General features: G+C 37.2%; 1 protein-coding gene across 4 annotated transcripts; it reads right to left on the bottom strand.

Moving 5' to 3' along the window:
- Window positions 1-3184: 3184 nt before the first annotated feature.
- On the bottom strand, window positions 3185-16114 carry LOC124411772 (cyclin-T). 4 transcript variants are annotated; one of them, XM_046891175.1, is made up of 8 exons: window positions 15761-16114; window positions 14357-14567; window positions 14155-14278; window positions 14009-14054; window positions 12942-13038; window positions 12627-12824; window positions 9724-12477; window positions 3185-3438 (listed from the first exon to the last, which is right to left on the bottom strand). In XM_046891175.1, exons 1-8 carry the CDS (start codon window positions 15904-15906, stop codon window positions 3352-3354), a joined length of 3663 nt encoding a protein of 1220 aa, XP_046747131.1. In that variant the 5' UTR covers window positions 15907-16114; the 3' UTR covers window positions 3185-3351. The 4 variants fall into 4 exon arrangements, with proteins under 4 accessions (XP_046747131.1, XP_046747132.1, XP_046747133.1 ...); XM_046891176.1 differs by having other exon boundaries at window positions 12948-13038; XM_046891177.1 differs by lacking the exons at window positions 14009-14054; window positions 14155-14278; window positions 14357-14567; window positions 15761-16114 and adding an exon at window positions 13553-13679.
- Between the last annotated feature and the right edge of the window lie 66 nt (window positions 16115-16180).

The following is a 16180-nucleotide window of genomic DNA, read 5'->3' as shown; positions in this document are numbered from 1 at the left end:
GGCTAATCGATATTATCAACTTGAAATGCGATCGCTGTTGTTCTTATTACTATTATTGTAGTCTGGCGCAATCCTCCTATTATAGACAATATAATTGTTAAATAATATAAAAGTATACAGACGAATTAGGTAATTGAAACGGAATAAACGTCCATTGCATAACATTGTTATAATAAATCTAATTTTATAATTTATACGATTTTCTATTTCAATTATTTAGTATCCAGTATTCTAACGTATTTATACAACATTATCATTTCAATATTATCGGACAATACCGGAGTTTAAAGTTTGACAATAATTAATCCTTAATCCTTAATCCTTAATCTGTACCTCCGTACCTCAAGTTTTTTCCGTTTTTATTTCTTTTATCGGTTTTTTATTTTTTTGCTTTTTTTTTTTAAATCCCCTTTAAATCTCTAATCGTCAATCCTAACTTCGACGAATTCATTCATTCGTTCATTCATTCATTCATTAATCGTTATAAGTATAATTTACTATTACTGTTTTATTTTGTTGAAGGATTTTGCCGAATTCCAGACATTAATATTTACAATTGTGTATCTGGCCGGCTAGCCTAGCGACAATTCGAAAACGGCGCATTGATAAACGTTAATGGAGAGAAAAAAAAAAAAAATAATAATGCTGTCACACTTCCCAGCAGTCAGCCTGCCACAAATGCTAAAACAATAATCGATGAATGCAGAACTCCTAATATTTTTAGTGAAAGTATTCTTAGGCAGTTTTACATCATTTTTCTCGATATTAAAGTTAAGTAGCAGTAGTGGCGGTTCTTGTAAGTGATATTTATAATACAATACATGTAAATAAGTATGAAAATGAGTTTACCATCAAGGAAATCTGTTTCCAACAATAACTTATAGTTACGTTATTTTTTTCTTTGTGTTACTATTGTTATTGTTGTTATTATTCTTATTTATACTGTGTAAATGTTTTTATCTACAACCGTGACACGGCATAGGTGCACGTAATAAACTAACTATAATAATAATAATAATCTATAGGATATAAAGGCATTGTCAGACGGCGACAAAAACTATTGAATGTATGTTACTATGTAATATATATATTATATACATAGTAACTGAGGTTTAATAACAATGTATAATTTTTCTAAGAGATATTATATATATAATAATAAAAAATCTTTGCTGTTACATTCAATTAAGAAAAATAAATAAATTTTACACAGACACCTATTTTTTTTGTTTTGTATTATTATTATTAGTATTATTATTTTTTTCTTCTTCTTTATCTTTTCGCGAAATCAAACGTGCCATTTGCAGTTGGCAATTTTTGTATACACCTTAATTTATTCTCCTTCCCGACCCCCTTCGACGATAATGTATTATGTATACATAATAGTGTGTTTAAGAGGACAAAAAATAATAATTATAATCTATAATCATGATCGATGGAGTTTTAAATTATTGAAATTTAATAGATAGAAAATATGTACATGTATCATGTACCACGTATATGTATGATATTGATTATCAAGATAGGGACGGTCGTCAAAACTATGATAGAAGAGAGGAAGTAAACTAGAAAGAAGCAATGAAATGAAAAAGCAACAAATATTAGGGCAAAAGGTGATTGAAAACAGTTCCCAACTAATTCCAGTTCCAGCCTATGTAAGAATCTTTGATAGAAGAAATGTTTCTTTCACCTTTTAGGCGGCAGTTGATAATTGCTGCGTTAATAGTAGATTACAAATTAAAAATATCGTTGTTTTTTTTTCTTTTGTATGTTGTGTTTTAATTTTGTTTTGTTTTTTTTTCTTCGTTTTTTTTTTTTTGTTTTTTTTTTTTTGTCGATTGCACAGGCTGTTTGAATGACGTTTATTTTTACACTCTTGTCTTCCGTTCTGTTAATCAAATAATGTGATTAATATGAGAAATATATTTGCATATGATAGTAATAAGAGAAGTTGATAATGATTCGTAATTTTGTACAGCAGAAGTGATAATAACAATAATAATAATTATCATGATAACAACAACAACAACAACAACAACAGTAATAACAACAGTAGCAGTAAAGTGTCACTGATATGATCCCATAATTATTATATTAGATTGACAAATGATAAGAAGATTCGCGAGAAAGAAAGAAAGAAAGAAAAAAAAACAAAAACAAAAAACAAATACGTAGTTAAACGACATTTTATTTAAATTTGTATGCGGTTAACCCCTGAAACAGAGTCTTAGTAATGTCGGTAATAATAAACTATAACGTGTATAGTTAGTGATTGAAAATGGACTCAGTCTCTCTTTACCGAGATGATGCAATGATGAGAGAAAAAGGAAAAAAGAATTTAAATATATTAGTTGTTACCTAAACGCTAGCAAAATTTACTACGTACAGACGTATCTCTATTATTACCTGAGTAAGTATACACGCATAACAACAACAACAACAACAACAACAGAACTATTATTATTATTACTATTATCATTATTCATTTCTTAATTACATGAAGATTCAATATTATATTTCTATATATATATATGTATGTATGCATAGAATATTACGGTAACAGGTAGGTGGGTGTTGTGTTGTGTTGTTATTTGTTTATATTTTCTCGTTTTTCTGTTTTCTCCTCCCCTTTTCTTATACTTCGTCATGTTAAAAACTTTTCTCGATGACATATGTTTTTTTTCTTTCTTGTTATTCATATGCAGCTACATCTGTACACGCAATTGTCGTGTCAGCAATGTGTATTAAATTGTTATTGTTATTGTTGTTGTTGTTGTTGTTATTTAATCCAATTTAAAAAAGAGTCCATAAATTAAAAAACACGTATTAAACTTATGCTAATATTTGATAGATTATTAAAAATGCTGGTGATGGTGTTATTGTTGTTGTTGTTGCTGTTGTTATTGTAACTATTACTGCTACTTTTCAATCATTAATATTGATTGCAACGATAAACCTACGAACCAACCAATCATATCAATGCAGGGTTGTTATTAATATTATAATACATAGTTTGCCTATAACAAATACAAAGAACAAATGTTCCTTATCATTATTATTAATATTATTATTGTTACTTGATTATTTATATAACTAATTGTTATTATTGTTATTATTATCATTATAATTTACTTTTTATTTGTTAATTTTATGTGTTGTTGTTTTTTTTTTCTTTTTTTTTTTCTTTTTGCTCTTTTCAACTTCGGCTTGTTTTACGAAAGTGAATCTGAGAAAGAAAGAGAGAGAGAAAGAGAGAGAATGTGTGTATGTGTCTGTATGTGTGTTTGTAATATAGGAAATATAGACAGGGATGAAAATTTGCTATATAAACATTTGTATAAATCGTTGTTACTACGTCGGATGGGACGAGTGCTGCGTAGAGGACTTGCTCGAAGTCTTGTAGTAGGAAGATGAGGAGGAGGACGACGAATGCTTTTCCTGAAACATATTTATCACGTTAATACAAACAGAAGCAAGAAGACGGGGGAAATGAACACAAATAGGACAATTACAACGAAAATAAAGAGTTATTTTTTATGTCCGATGATTATTATGTTTCAAGTTTTGTCAAATCAGTAATATACTCGTCGATTGATTAATGAGCTTATATTGTTTTGATAATAATTAAATGGAAATATGGGGTCTGTTGTTTGGGGAAAAGATCTACCCTGCACAGAGCCAATATATGTTACGAAGTGAATTTTCTTTCGATCATAGAAACAAAGAGAAGGGAAAACGATTATTATTATAAAAAATGTGTAAATTAATAACGCAAATACTGCCGTCAATTAAATGTTGAAATCAAACAAATCGAAAGAGTGCGATACTACGAAGGAAAGAATCAAATGAAAATCGGAAGGACGAAACGTTCGTACACAATGCGAAGAAAATCGTTTAAAAGCCAGGCATCGATCCTAAAAAATAACATTGAATGCGCAATAAAATAGATTTAGGGTGGAAAAAGATATCAGGATTTATCATAGGATGCGGTAACAGCACACACGATGAAATGGAAAAGAAAAGACAAATTGACATTAATACTAAAACAGACTGCGAGATAAGATTACTACAGAAGAGAATCAACGATAATGTTGCATGTTTGACGAAAAATTCAATAGACAAAGAAGGCCGCACAAACAGTGAGTAGGAAAGAAGGGATACAGTATGTGGAAACGTTAGTACACAGATACACATCTGCTCTAATGGTTGCAAAATTGTCGCGTTTGCAGCAAAGAGTAATTTACTACTATCAAAACTATTTCTACACTACTACTACTACTACTACTACTACTACTACTACTACTACTATTATTATTATTCTTATTATTATTCTTATCATTATTATGATTGTTTTGTTGTGGTGTTGTTAAAAAGACAAAATAATTACTAAGGTATTCGTTTTCAATAGATCGTTTATTCACTAAGCATAAATTTTTTGTTTTTTGTTTTCTTACGGCGCCGTGTATGTCACACACGCTCACACACACATATGCAGTATGCAGTAATTGTTTTCAAGAAGCACGAAGAAAAAGAAGGAAAAGGAAGTATGTTTGAAAAAGAGAAAGAGAAAAAAAAAACAACAAAAAAAAAAACAACAACTTCCTCCCCCTCTCCTCAACTTTCTCATTCTCTTTGAGCCAATTAATAGTGTTTGTATTTCACAATTTTTAGCAGCGATAACGTTCAATTCTGTATTCGGTTTATCTACATGGTATTCGGTATCGTGTATTAATTTGTTGAACTATCCAGATGGATATTAGAGGATAAGTTACAGTATTATGTACTTTACAGAAATACACATGCTTCGTACATCGCACGCCGATACAACAACAAAGATAACGATGATGAAAACGGATACATTATGTCTGATGAACATTATTCTTTCCTCGTTACATCATCGATTAATGTATTATTGAATAATCGAGGCTCAATTTTCACGTCAACTTTTAACCCTTACATTAACAGAACTAACTTATCGATTCTCTTTAATTCTATGTAACATCACTAATGTCTTTTAGATTAAAAAAATATTTATGCATATATATATATATATATATATATGTGTATGTATATATATGTAATATACACCAAATTTACGTCCTATTTTTAACAGTCATTACACCATAGCTACATGATAGAAATATAAATATCTAATAACCGTTCCGATGATTTTTTTTTCAACTCTCTTTTTCCACGATTAGTTTACGTTCTTGAACCAAGATTCTTTCAACTGTTTACTTATTTTTTTTTTTTTTTTTTTTTTTTTTTTTGTTTTTCTTCAAACGTTACAGAAACCTTAGCAATTATTTTGTCCTTCTTTTGTATATAGTATATAGAAATATATATACATATTCTCTTAACGCTACGTGTCTATACAGAAAAAAATCTATTTGTATATTAATATTTCATATCGTATTCAGAATAATAATAATAATAATAGTATTAATAATAATAATAATAATGATGATAATGATAATAATAATAATGAGAACAATTATTATTGTTATCAAGAAATTACTTTACCGACACGCACAAGACTCGATCATCATAAATTTATTGTCAGTCGTGCGTACGCTATACTTTCTCATTAAAATGCGAAGCTAAGCAATGATCGATTACTTTCGCATACACAAATGTATATGTAATAGGCTTTAAATTTTACGTTTTCACAAGCATACATCAATGCATATTACCGATATTAATTTTTGATCGCCGTTTTGATACAACACAACAAAAATATAAAGGTAACGAACAAAAACGATTGTAGAGATTGAATATTGATGTATCTATGTGCCGAACAATTTTGTTATAATATGTGTCTAGTTTTTACGTCCGACGTCAAGTGAGAACGAAAACGAATAAACAAATAATTGCGTTATATTTCATCTCGTTAGCTCTTTTAATTAGAAAAGTATGTGAGAAAAATTGAAAAAATCCGAATTTCAAGTAGTTATCATTGTTCAGCATATTACGTTTCTATGAATCAACTACTGATACCACAGTCGAAAAACTATGTCTACAACTTACAACTATGACTACAACTACTACTACTACGACTACATGACTAAGTGTACAAAATAAAGTTACTAAACAAGCTTTGTTGCACAGCTTCTACGTTTCGTAGTTCTCTACTCGATTCAATAATATGAGATAATTTTTGTTCGAAATGCTGAAACGAAACTTTCCTAAGACGCACAAGGATATATATAGAACTGGGAGAGAACTGTAAAGGAATACAAGGATGATTATCAAAAGCGCGCCTCATAGTAGGAAACTTATATCATTTGCGAAATATGATTATAAATGAAAGGAAGAACGAAAGAAGAGAAAAAAAGTTTTCTTCGTAGCTGACAATTATACCAGAGATCATTTAATAATCAAATTTGTAATATAAATTTGAAGGGTAAAAAAAAAAAAAAAAAAAAAAAAAAAAAAATTTAAAAAAATGAATGGGGAAGATATAGAAAATATTTAGAAATAAAAATTATGTTGCATTGTTTTTGTTCTTCTCAAGCCAATCGAAACGCTCCGAATATCATTGTATACCAAAAACAATCATAGGTACGCATTTTTATATTTGTCGAAACAAAATTTTAGCGCTGCCGTTTCAGCGTACTGTGAATAAAATTATTTACAAATTTTATAACAAATAAATGACTATAATTGGTTTTCTTTTTTTGTTCTTACTACGTATACCCCAGTAACCACCGTGCATTTTATGCATCACTATATCAATATTGACAAACACAACTCAAAATGTGTTTTCTAATAATATATAATAATAACAGTAATGCAGAGTACAATGTAATAAATATGCAGCTAATCGACGCTAGGCGATAACATGATTCTAAAATTTAGTGTGCCTAAAATAGACAGTGTTAAACTAATTGTAAGGTATAATTGTGTGGGTGTGTGTGTATCCATTGACTGGTTTACGCATTTCTTGTCTCTATCTTGCTGAATAATAAGAACACAAATGTAACAGCAAAGTTAAGTAATTGTGACGCAATAGACACATTAGTAGAATCGATGCAAAGTTATCACATGGTCAGTTTCTCGATTGGACAGGAAGGAAGATAGAAAAATTATACAAACAGGTTGAAAAAAGAAAAGGTAAAAGAAAAAAACACCAGAACCACAACTAATACTACATACAACGTTCGATTGCACGTTAATCAACATAACAGGCTTGGTTAGTCAATCTGTATAAAATGCTATAATATAACATGAAATAAAAAATAAAACAGAATATGCTATCTAGATTTCGAATATGACGAGAAACTAAACACCTACGACGCTGTTTAGCTGAGGGCGATCGGTATTAATAATCAAAATACATATCGTCCTTTAGCCCTGCTACTTTAATTCCTATCCTACAATGAACATATACGTAACAACTCTGAAGATTTCAGTTTGGAATTATTACTATGTCCACAGGCATTTATATCGACGACTCGGCTTTGTCGCATAAACATGGGGGGAAAAATTACTCTTGTTGGGCTATTCAACGGCATTTTACGCGAAGTTTATTCAAAATTTACCTACATCATTTCGTTTCAAATAAACCGATGATTTAGAGTATGTTTCTATTTCCCATTCATTTTTTAATTTCAAGCTATGCGAAATTTTTCGGTCACCCAACTCTAACTAAACAATTCTATATATATACACATGAGTGATTCTAAGAAAAATCTTTTTTGAATTTCGAATGTCACCCCTCCCCCCCCCCCCCCCCTGCCCGCGCCGAATCGGCTCTAAATGATTAAAAAATAATTCTCTAATTTTTCCAGATATTTACCTTAACCCTTTTTAAGGGAGCAGTAAATCTGCCGAACGGATTTTGATTAAGAATTTGGACTCGAAGTCCAACGTAACGCACCCAATATGGCAACATCAAGTAACTGTTGGGAAGTTTGTTCGCCATATTGGTATAGCCATTTTAAATTCGGCAATTCCGAGTTCAAATTTGGAATCAGCAACCTAGGGAATCCCCCTACATGAAAATTGATCGAAATCTGTTTGTTCCATATTGTTTCCTTGAGAAGGCTTAAATGGGGAAATCAACTCTCTAGCGACATGGGTTACAGTTCGGATAAAAATCTGAAAAAATTAAAGATTCATTTTCGGATTATTTGGAGCCGACTTTGGGAGTGAGACAGTCGAAATTCACAAATAAGTGTTTTAAGAACCACCCTAACATGCACGCATGTATATATGCGTGTGTAAAAAATAAATCAATTATTTGATTACTATATACTTGAGTGAAAGTTAGTTTTAACTTGAGCACTGCGCAGTTATATCTACTATAATATTGAGTGTCATTTTCAAAATGAGCCTAATTGATTAGGTATAATCTAGACAGGTGAATAATAATCTTACTCCGTTTACCGTCAACAATATTAATTTAACAAAACGATCCAGATACTCAGTTGAACTGACGATGTTCAACATCAAGCTCTCTGTTCAATGACTTTATCTGACCTTAATTGTAAAAAAATATATAGAAAAAATTTAACACAGAAATTTCGGATATAAAATGACTATTTGCCTAAAATATTTCTTATTGTCATAAAGGTGAATAGGAAGAAATTCAGAAAAATTCAAGAATCGATTTTGCTGACAAATATCAATTTTGAACACTGAATTTTAGTTAAATCAATGAAAGTAACTAATGTGACCTTCCTCTAGTATTTGAGCAAATCATTGTGAATTCTGAAATAGCCAATGCGACAAAAAGTACACAAAATTGGAAAGATTCAGGATATGAATAAATTTAATTAAGAAAAGTTCTTTAAGAAATGGTAAATAAAATTACCAGTCTTTCGAGCCGTAAACCCGCAGGTACAAATTAAAATTGTCGCAAGGTGAAGTCAAAAAATGTGATCTATAAGATGCCAAGAACCAAAAATAATAAATTGCACGTTACGAGAACCATGCGTGTTTCCCTGATACTTATAGACCAATTGACTTCTCGGTCGCTAAAATAAATATGCAAAATGTTGCAAGACGAATAGTTCGCAAACAAAATTCCTTACATCCCTGATCAATTCCAAAATTCAAAACCACTAACACCGTCCAACGATCTGAAATTGACAGATACAAGCACTTCTTTTTTTCTAACAAAGAACACTCTTAAAATGTGGCCATGCTTTGCGATCGCTCCGATTACTCTGGAGGTGGTGGTGGTGGTGGCGGAGGGGAACTTTCGGGTGGTGGGCCATCAGGAAGAGGAGGTGGAGGAGCACCACTGCCTTGATCGTGATGACTGAGAGTTATGGAGGGTGGCGGAACGGACGTATCAATGGCAGTACCTTCTCCGGTGAGAATAATATTTCCCGTTGTAGGATGATGAATAGGATAAATGGGAAACTGAGGATGATACTGATGCATATAAACACAGTTAGGGTCATAAGATACATATCCAGAGTGAGTGTAGATGGCGGTCGGCTGGTGATGTTGATAACCAGGAAAATAGAAGGAGGACGAGGAAGAGGAGGACGACAAAGAGTTTGCCGCGATGAGAGAGGACGACGACGATGCGGACGACGACAAAGAAGTCGATGTCGAAGAATTAAGGGGTGGCGGGTAGTCACCCCTGGCGTTGAGCATCAGGGGTGGCGGCGGAAGTTGACGGGGGAGACGCGGATGGGGGTTGTTCCGTCGAAAGTATGGCGGATGACCGCGAGCCGGAAACTGTCGTCCGCCCCTCCCGCCTCCACGTACCTTATTGTTTCCGGCAGTGTTTCCGCCCGTGTAGTGCCGGCCATTTTGCTGCCTTTCGCCGAGTCCCTGCTGACGCTGCTGCTGCTGGTAGTTTCCGGCGTTGAGGATCATCGTCGGGCCGCTCATCACGGCCTGTGAGTGTTTCTTGGATGGCGGCGCACCGCCTGTCGTTGGACTAGCAACATCAGAATCGCGTTCTCTTTTCCTCCCCTCGTTGCTATTATTCCCAATCCCGGGTCCCGTCCGTATCTTAATTTTGAGGGGCGCCTGGACCTGAGGTTCACCGCCCCCGGTATTTTCTCCCCCCTTAAGACGCTCCTTTGGTATCTTTATCTTAAGGCTGGAGCCTTCGGAGGGTGTGTGCGTCAAACTGGCATCCCCACCGCCTCCGAGGTTTATCTTATCTTTCGGTATGGTGATTTTAATGGGTATGGTCGTCGAGCCGGAAGTGGGAGGATTCGTCGACGGATCTTCACCGCTCCTGTCTTTGTCCCTGTGGTGTTTCTCCTTTTCGCGATCTTTATGTTTGTGCTTGTGTTTCCGCTCCTCTTTGCCCTTGTCCTTGTCCTTGTGTTTGTGCTTTTCTTTCTTCTTCTTTTTTTCACTTTTATGATGCTCGGACCTTTTCTCTTCTGGTGCTGTTGCGACAGGTTGCGTTACGGGTACTTGAGCACTTTGCACCGTTGCAGAGGCTCCCGCAGGCGCTTCGGAAATCCTTTCGATCGATGGAGCCTCGATCGACTGCTGCTGCTGCTGCTGTAATTGCTGCTGCTGCTGCATTTGCTGTTGAAGCATGGAGGGTATCGGCGGTACTGTATTTTCTTGAAGCAGAGCGCTTATGCTTCGCGCGGACTTCAACGGTGACAGACATTCGAGGTTCTCGAGTTCCCGCTTCTCGTTAAGATCTTGCCGGATCAATCTGGACGGATCATACCCATTGGAGAGCGGCTGCTGAATCATGGCAGAGCCTTGGGTCATCAGGGAGGACGTATTCGTCGCGTTAGCGGTGCTCTGCGGTTCCGGCTCGAAGGGTTTTATCAGTTCTGGAGGCTTCAAATCACTCGCAACAGAGGCACTCTTACCGTTCGACGGAGTTGAGTTGTCTCTAATAGGCTGTATCAGTTCTGGGATCCTTCCAAGGCTTTTCATAGCGTCGAGTCCACCTGCGTCCTCGATTTTAATCCTAGGCGGTTGTTCCGGCTCGCACACAGACGACGCTCTATGTCTCTTTTGCGACGAAGAAATAGCAGTGAGCTCGTTGACACCTCTTTTGAAAGACGTAGCCGGATGATCGGCGGGATGATGCAGAGCTCCGGGAGGGCTGGCGAAAGGAGATACGAGGTCGATCGGTTCTTGTTTTACACTAATCGGTTCCTGCTTTATGTTCCTAGCAGCGGACGGCGGTGTTTTCTGCTTAGGTTTTGCTCTCTGGGAATGACTCGACGACTCTCTGACATTCGGTACTGATTTCTCAGGGCTGAATAGCGATCGGTGTTTAGATCCGGGTGGTGTTTGGTGAGTCGACATATAAGCCGCGGTAATTCGTTCCAATTCCTCAGGCCTTGGTTTTTTCTCAGTTTTAATATCGTCAATATTGAGGGGCATTGGCGCTGCCGTCGATCCCGTTGATCCAGCGTTTCCGTTTCGGACGGCGTCCTTCATGATCTGTGCCACGCCATGATGACCGGAATACTGTCCCTGCATGGGCTTCGATTTAGCGAGCATCTGTTGGGCCGCCGGCGCAGGATTTCCGGGTGATTTTTCCCGCCCTCCAAATGCTTGCCCTTTCATCTGATTCAAAACAATGACGGCATTGCTTTGCAGTTTGCCGTGATGGTGTGATTGCTTGGTACTCATATTTGCAGGATACTCTTCCTTGACTTTCGGAGTCGTCAAAGACAACGGCAAAGGTTTTTCGATCAGCTTCCTCACCTCCTCGCACCTCTGTTCCAATATATCCGGCTGTTTCCTCTGTCTATCGACCCTGGAACCTTCCCCGGCGTATTTGCCGTACAGTTTTTGCGATTCCTCTTTTCTGTGATCGGGCGGCTTGTGTCTCGCTGGGTCATACTGTCGTTTCTCGTTGCCACCAGGCTGAAGGTGTTTGTTGTCAGTCGAATGGTGAACCGCATGAGGAACGCTGTGGCTATTGTTACTTCCCTGTTTATCCTGCGAGGGGGTTTCGCCGGTAATTCCCTGCTCATTTCTTCCCAAGACCGGGTCGATCATAGCAGAGCCCCCGGAATTTTCGGAAACAGGTACGCCGTGTCCTCCATGAGTAAAAACTGTTCCTCCGCTTGTTCCGCTGCTCGAATTATACTCCCTGGGCATTCTTTGCCGCGCTGGATCGCGGCCAGATTCTCTCTGGGTTTGACCGTAACCGGAATGCCTCGAGGATGGCGGATACTGTGGTGCTGGAAGCTGAGCGCCCGGCTTGAGGTGGTGGTGATTGTGATGCGCGTGTGGTTTTTGACCCGTCTGGGGTACAGAGTGTTTTCCCATAATCTGAGCACCGGATGGAACTGGCTTGTGATGATGGGAGTGGCCCTGAGCCGCGGCGGCAGCCTTTTCACGTTCCAAACGTTCTCGTTCCTTCTTTTCTCTATGCTCTCGGTAATCGACCGGCGGTCTTCCCGAGGACGAAGCAGTTTTCTTGTCATCCGAACGCTCCACGTGATGTGTTCTGTTCAACTGAAAAGTCGGTCCTCCGTCCAGGGCGGAGACTGGGGACTGAATTTTGCGGGCCTCCATATCCTGAGAAAATAAATAATGAATATATTAAAACACAATATACGTAGGATAAACATGGGGACAAAATTTCAATTTTGGAGGAGTGATGCGCATTGTTGATGCTGTTTGACTATTTCAAACATGAATGCTTGATCGCGCGGTGGGATACTCACGTAAGGTGAACTCGGCAAGCTAGGATGGCTCATGTTTGGACTTTGGTTCGCAGATATGCTCATGATTTTCTTTTTGAGCCTCGACGGACATTTGTCGAATATGTGAAGAAACTCCGCAGTCAATTGCTGAAGCAGTTCAGATGTTACCGACCTGTCGACGTACCAAAACCAATGTTTTCCTTCGTTGCTTTGTGGTATCTGCGATGGAATAATTCTGAGTGAATGCGGCGTTAAGAAGCGTTTAGATAAAGATAAATTTACAGTGGCAACTGAAAAATCGAAAAACATTTATTAAAACGCAGAAAGGTGTTTGACCTTTACCTCCCAATTGGACCATTTGCAGGCGAGATGAATGCAAAAGCAAGCAACGACTGTTGGCTTATACTGGAGACACATTGTGGTCAGGTGCAAACTGAAAGCAAAGGAAAACGGACGTTTTAGTCAAATGGATTATAACTGGAGGATAAATTCTTTGGCAATGTTGCTCAACAGAAACCTCGAAGTTTTTTCTGCGATTCTACTGGATGAATATGGCGTAGAAGGACTGTCACTATATCAACTATTCTACGATTGGTAAATCATAAAAATTAAAAGAAAAAATGCAAACAGTCCAAAGCAGTCACTTTGTCAGGACTTGACGTTTGTTAGTCTTTCATGGGTCTAGACTGTTTAAGACTCAATTCTAACTGGACGTAATGATAGCCGATGTGAAGAGATTGGTGTACAGGGCAGGTTTGGTTTTGCTAAGGTTTCTTTGGAAAAACCTACAGCTTCAAGGGTGAAAAGCTCGAAGCTCAAAGCGATTTTTGGATGGAATTATGTGCGGCGGACTGAAAACTAAATTTGAATGGATTCAAAAAGAGTTTGGTGGATGAACAGGGGTCGACAGTGTGTAATTATTTTTTAATTAAATTTTTTCAATTTACCTTCGACTTGTTTAATCCGCATCGTCAACTTAGCTTACGAAATTAGCGCGACCGGGCTTCGCTTTGGGCATAAGTGTTTCTTTAGAATCAGACATAAACGCGACCGCAACGCAACGTTCCTTCCCCAAATAATACTGTCGACATTGAAATTGAAATATGAATAGGTGTTATTGAGTGGAATTGTGAAATACGCGTTACCGTAGCACATAGTATTGATCAATTGATCAGTCGTAGCATCATTTCCAGCTGCAACTAATCTGTCACTCCTTGTTACTGATATAGAATCAATATGAAATTTAAAAATTGTTCAAAGAATCAAATCTCTAATCATAAATGAACGATAAAACGGAGGTCAGAATGTTGCGCCGTTGCGCCGCTGCCCAAGAGGCCTTATTGCGAGAAGATAATTTGTATTCGTCTTATATCGAGGTAAAGTACGAATAAATCATTAGCCACCTGTTTGATGCCATGAAGTAGGAAGTCTGCGCCAAGTCCTTGCTCGCTGAAAGTGGTATTGTAATAATTTAGAAAATGCTTTATAGGTAAATTACGATGTGCAAGTAATTAGTCTGCCAAGTTTGGCAAAATTTGAAAAAAGTTACCTTTGACTAAATGGCAGCACCTGACGACATGTGTGTGCGGATGATCGATGGCAACATCGAATCCAAGGGTCTGGAGCAGCACATTCTCATTGAAAACTAGATCCTGGGCCTGTTCGAGGTATTGCTGCAATAAGAAATGTATTGTTTCAACTAGCGGTATTTACAATGGTCGGCGCAGAACGTGAGGCGATTAATTACTAACTTCCGACTTTGTGTCCAGAGCGGGCTGCTCCCTGTGGAGGCAGAAGTAGGCAACCTTTATGACGACTTCCAATTTCCGTGGCTGCTCTTCCACCTTGGCTGCCAAAAATAAGGCTGCCGCCGCTATCGCGTTCCTGTGGAACTGCGCCAGCGAATGGAACACGTAGAACCGATGCATGTAGACTATTGCCGTATTTATGCATAGCTGTGATCTGTTTGTCGCAATCCCATATGCGAGTTGTTGGGTTAAGGAAAACTGTTTCTCAAATTTCATAAAAATTTTTACCTGCGCTATGCAGAGAATATCGATAACAATTGTGTAGAATATAACGAGGTGGCTTATCTAAACCGTTGCAAAACATATAGCAATCAGGATATGAGGTGTTAAAAATTACGATAGGTACCAAACAACGTTGACAAAGTTATGGGATAAAAAAATTAGAGAACGAAAATGATCAAATATGTGAAACACAAGACTTTCACAGGTGAAACTTCAATCTAGCTACGTAGTTGTAGAGAACAAAAACAATGCTAAGGGTAAGGAAACTTGTTGAAGAGTATCTAAAATACTAAAACTTTATCCTCATTGTAAATAATAAACATGTATCGTGGATTTCAACGGAAAGAGTACAGCTTATTCGTTATACTGTTGTTAAAGCACGTCGTACTTACGTAAGAAACACAGAGAAGGATTAACGGTTGTTTTTTAAAACAAAAATATTATGGGATAGGAAATCATAAAATAATTGTTGACAATGTGATAATTTCAAAATTATCTAACGATCGGCTAAGATGTACCTAATTCTAGAAATTTTTTTTTTCAAGAACGCACGAATTCGTTGTAAACCGTAGGAAAAATAAGACTTTTCACAGAGTAAATTACAGACCTTTTTGATAAGTTTCTCGAACAACGAAGCGTTTCAAGAACCAGCCTTGGAAATAACAGCGGTCTTAGGTAACACCTGCGACACAAAGGTAGCTAGTTTGACGTCAAAACAAAACAGAGAAGGTTAAAGCTTGGCGAATAGATAAGCATTAATAAAGCATAGAGTGTAATTCCACAGGTGTTTGATCACTGGTTTGATAAATTTAAACTATAGAACACGATAATCCCAGTGTTTACAGAGCTTTGCCTTATTTTTACTCCGGCAGTGACTCGACTACTCAGGGGGATGAACTCATTGAACTTTCCCAAGTTTTGGCACGCACTCGTTTGGAACGCCAAACGCCTGAAGGGCCCAGGAAACGGGAAGAGGAGGACAAGGAAAACCGGGGAAATGAAAAGGGCCTTTGCACAGCGAGGAGACGACGCAATAGACGATGATATAAGGCGGCACGCTGGATTCTCGGAAACGTCGCGTGCGTCGTTCTAGATAGGTAAATGGCGAGAGTTAAAAAAGGATACACAGCAAGCCGTTGTCCCATGTCTTGTATGAAATTCGCTGCCTGCTGACGATAACTTAGCTCTTTATCTGCGTCGAAACCGCATCTTCTGCTCGGGGTTGTTGCTAGTTGTTCCTTCGTAAAGTACCATTTTTCGTCAGCCGCCATTTATATGTACACTTCTGGCGTATACGCAGAAACCCAGGCTCGGCTTCGCACTTCACGTTGTTCAAGGTTCCCGAGGTTGCGATCACGGCCGCCACCCAACAGGAGATATCTTCACGTCACGGAAACCGGAAGTAGACAACACCGTAAGAAAGGAGTTTCAAAACCGCAATTCCAAGATCGTCTTAAAGCGTCACCGAAAAGCAATTAACGCCTTTAATTTTAATCCCACATTTACTCCGTATATTCTCCAAGTTGATGATCAATTTTTGACAAA

This window comes from Diprion similis, chromosome 10, assembly GCF_021155765.1.
Source record: "Diprion similis isolate iyDipSimi1 chromosome 10, iyDipSimi1.1, whole genome shotgun sequence".
Lineage (NCBI taxonomy): Eukaryota > Metazoa > Arthropoda > Insecta > Hymenoptera > Diprionidae > Diprion > Diprion similis.
The sequence above is the reverse complement of the archived record's forward strand: the minus strand, read 5'-3'. Positions and strand labels throughout refer to the sequence as shown.

Excerpts from the sequence above, each read along its gene's own strand:
- LOC124411772 (XM_046891175.1), bottom strand. The coding sequence starts at position 15,906 with ATGGCGGCTGACGAAAAATGGTACTTTACGAAGGAACAACTAGCAACA. Across the intron at positions 14,055-14,154 it reads GTGCTGCCATTTAGTCAAAG|CGAGCAAGGACTTGGCGCAG; the intron begins GTAACTTTTTTC and ends TACCACTTTCAG. Across the intron at positions 12,478-12,626 it reads GCTTGCCGAGTTCACCTTAC|GATATGGAGGCCCGCAAAAT; the intron begins GTGAGTATCCCA and ends TTATTTTCTCAG.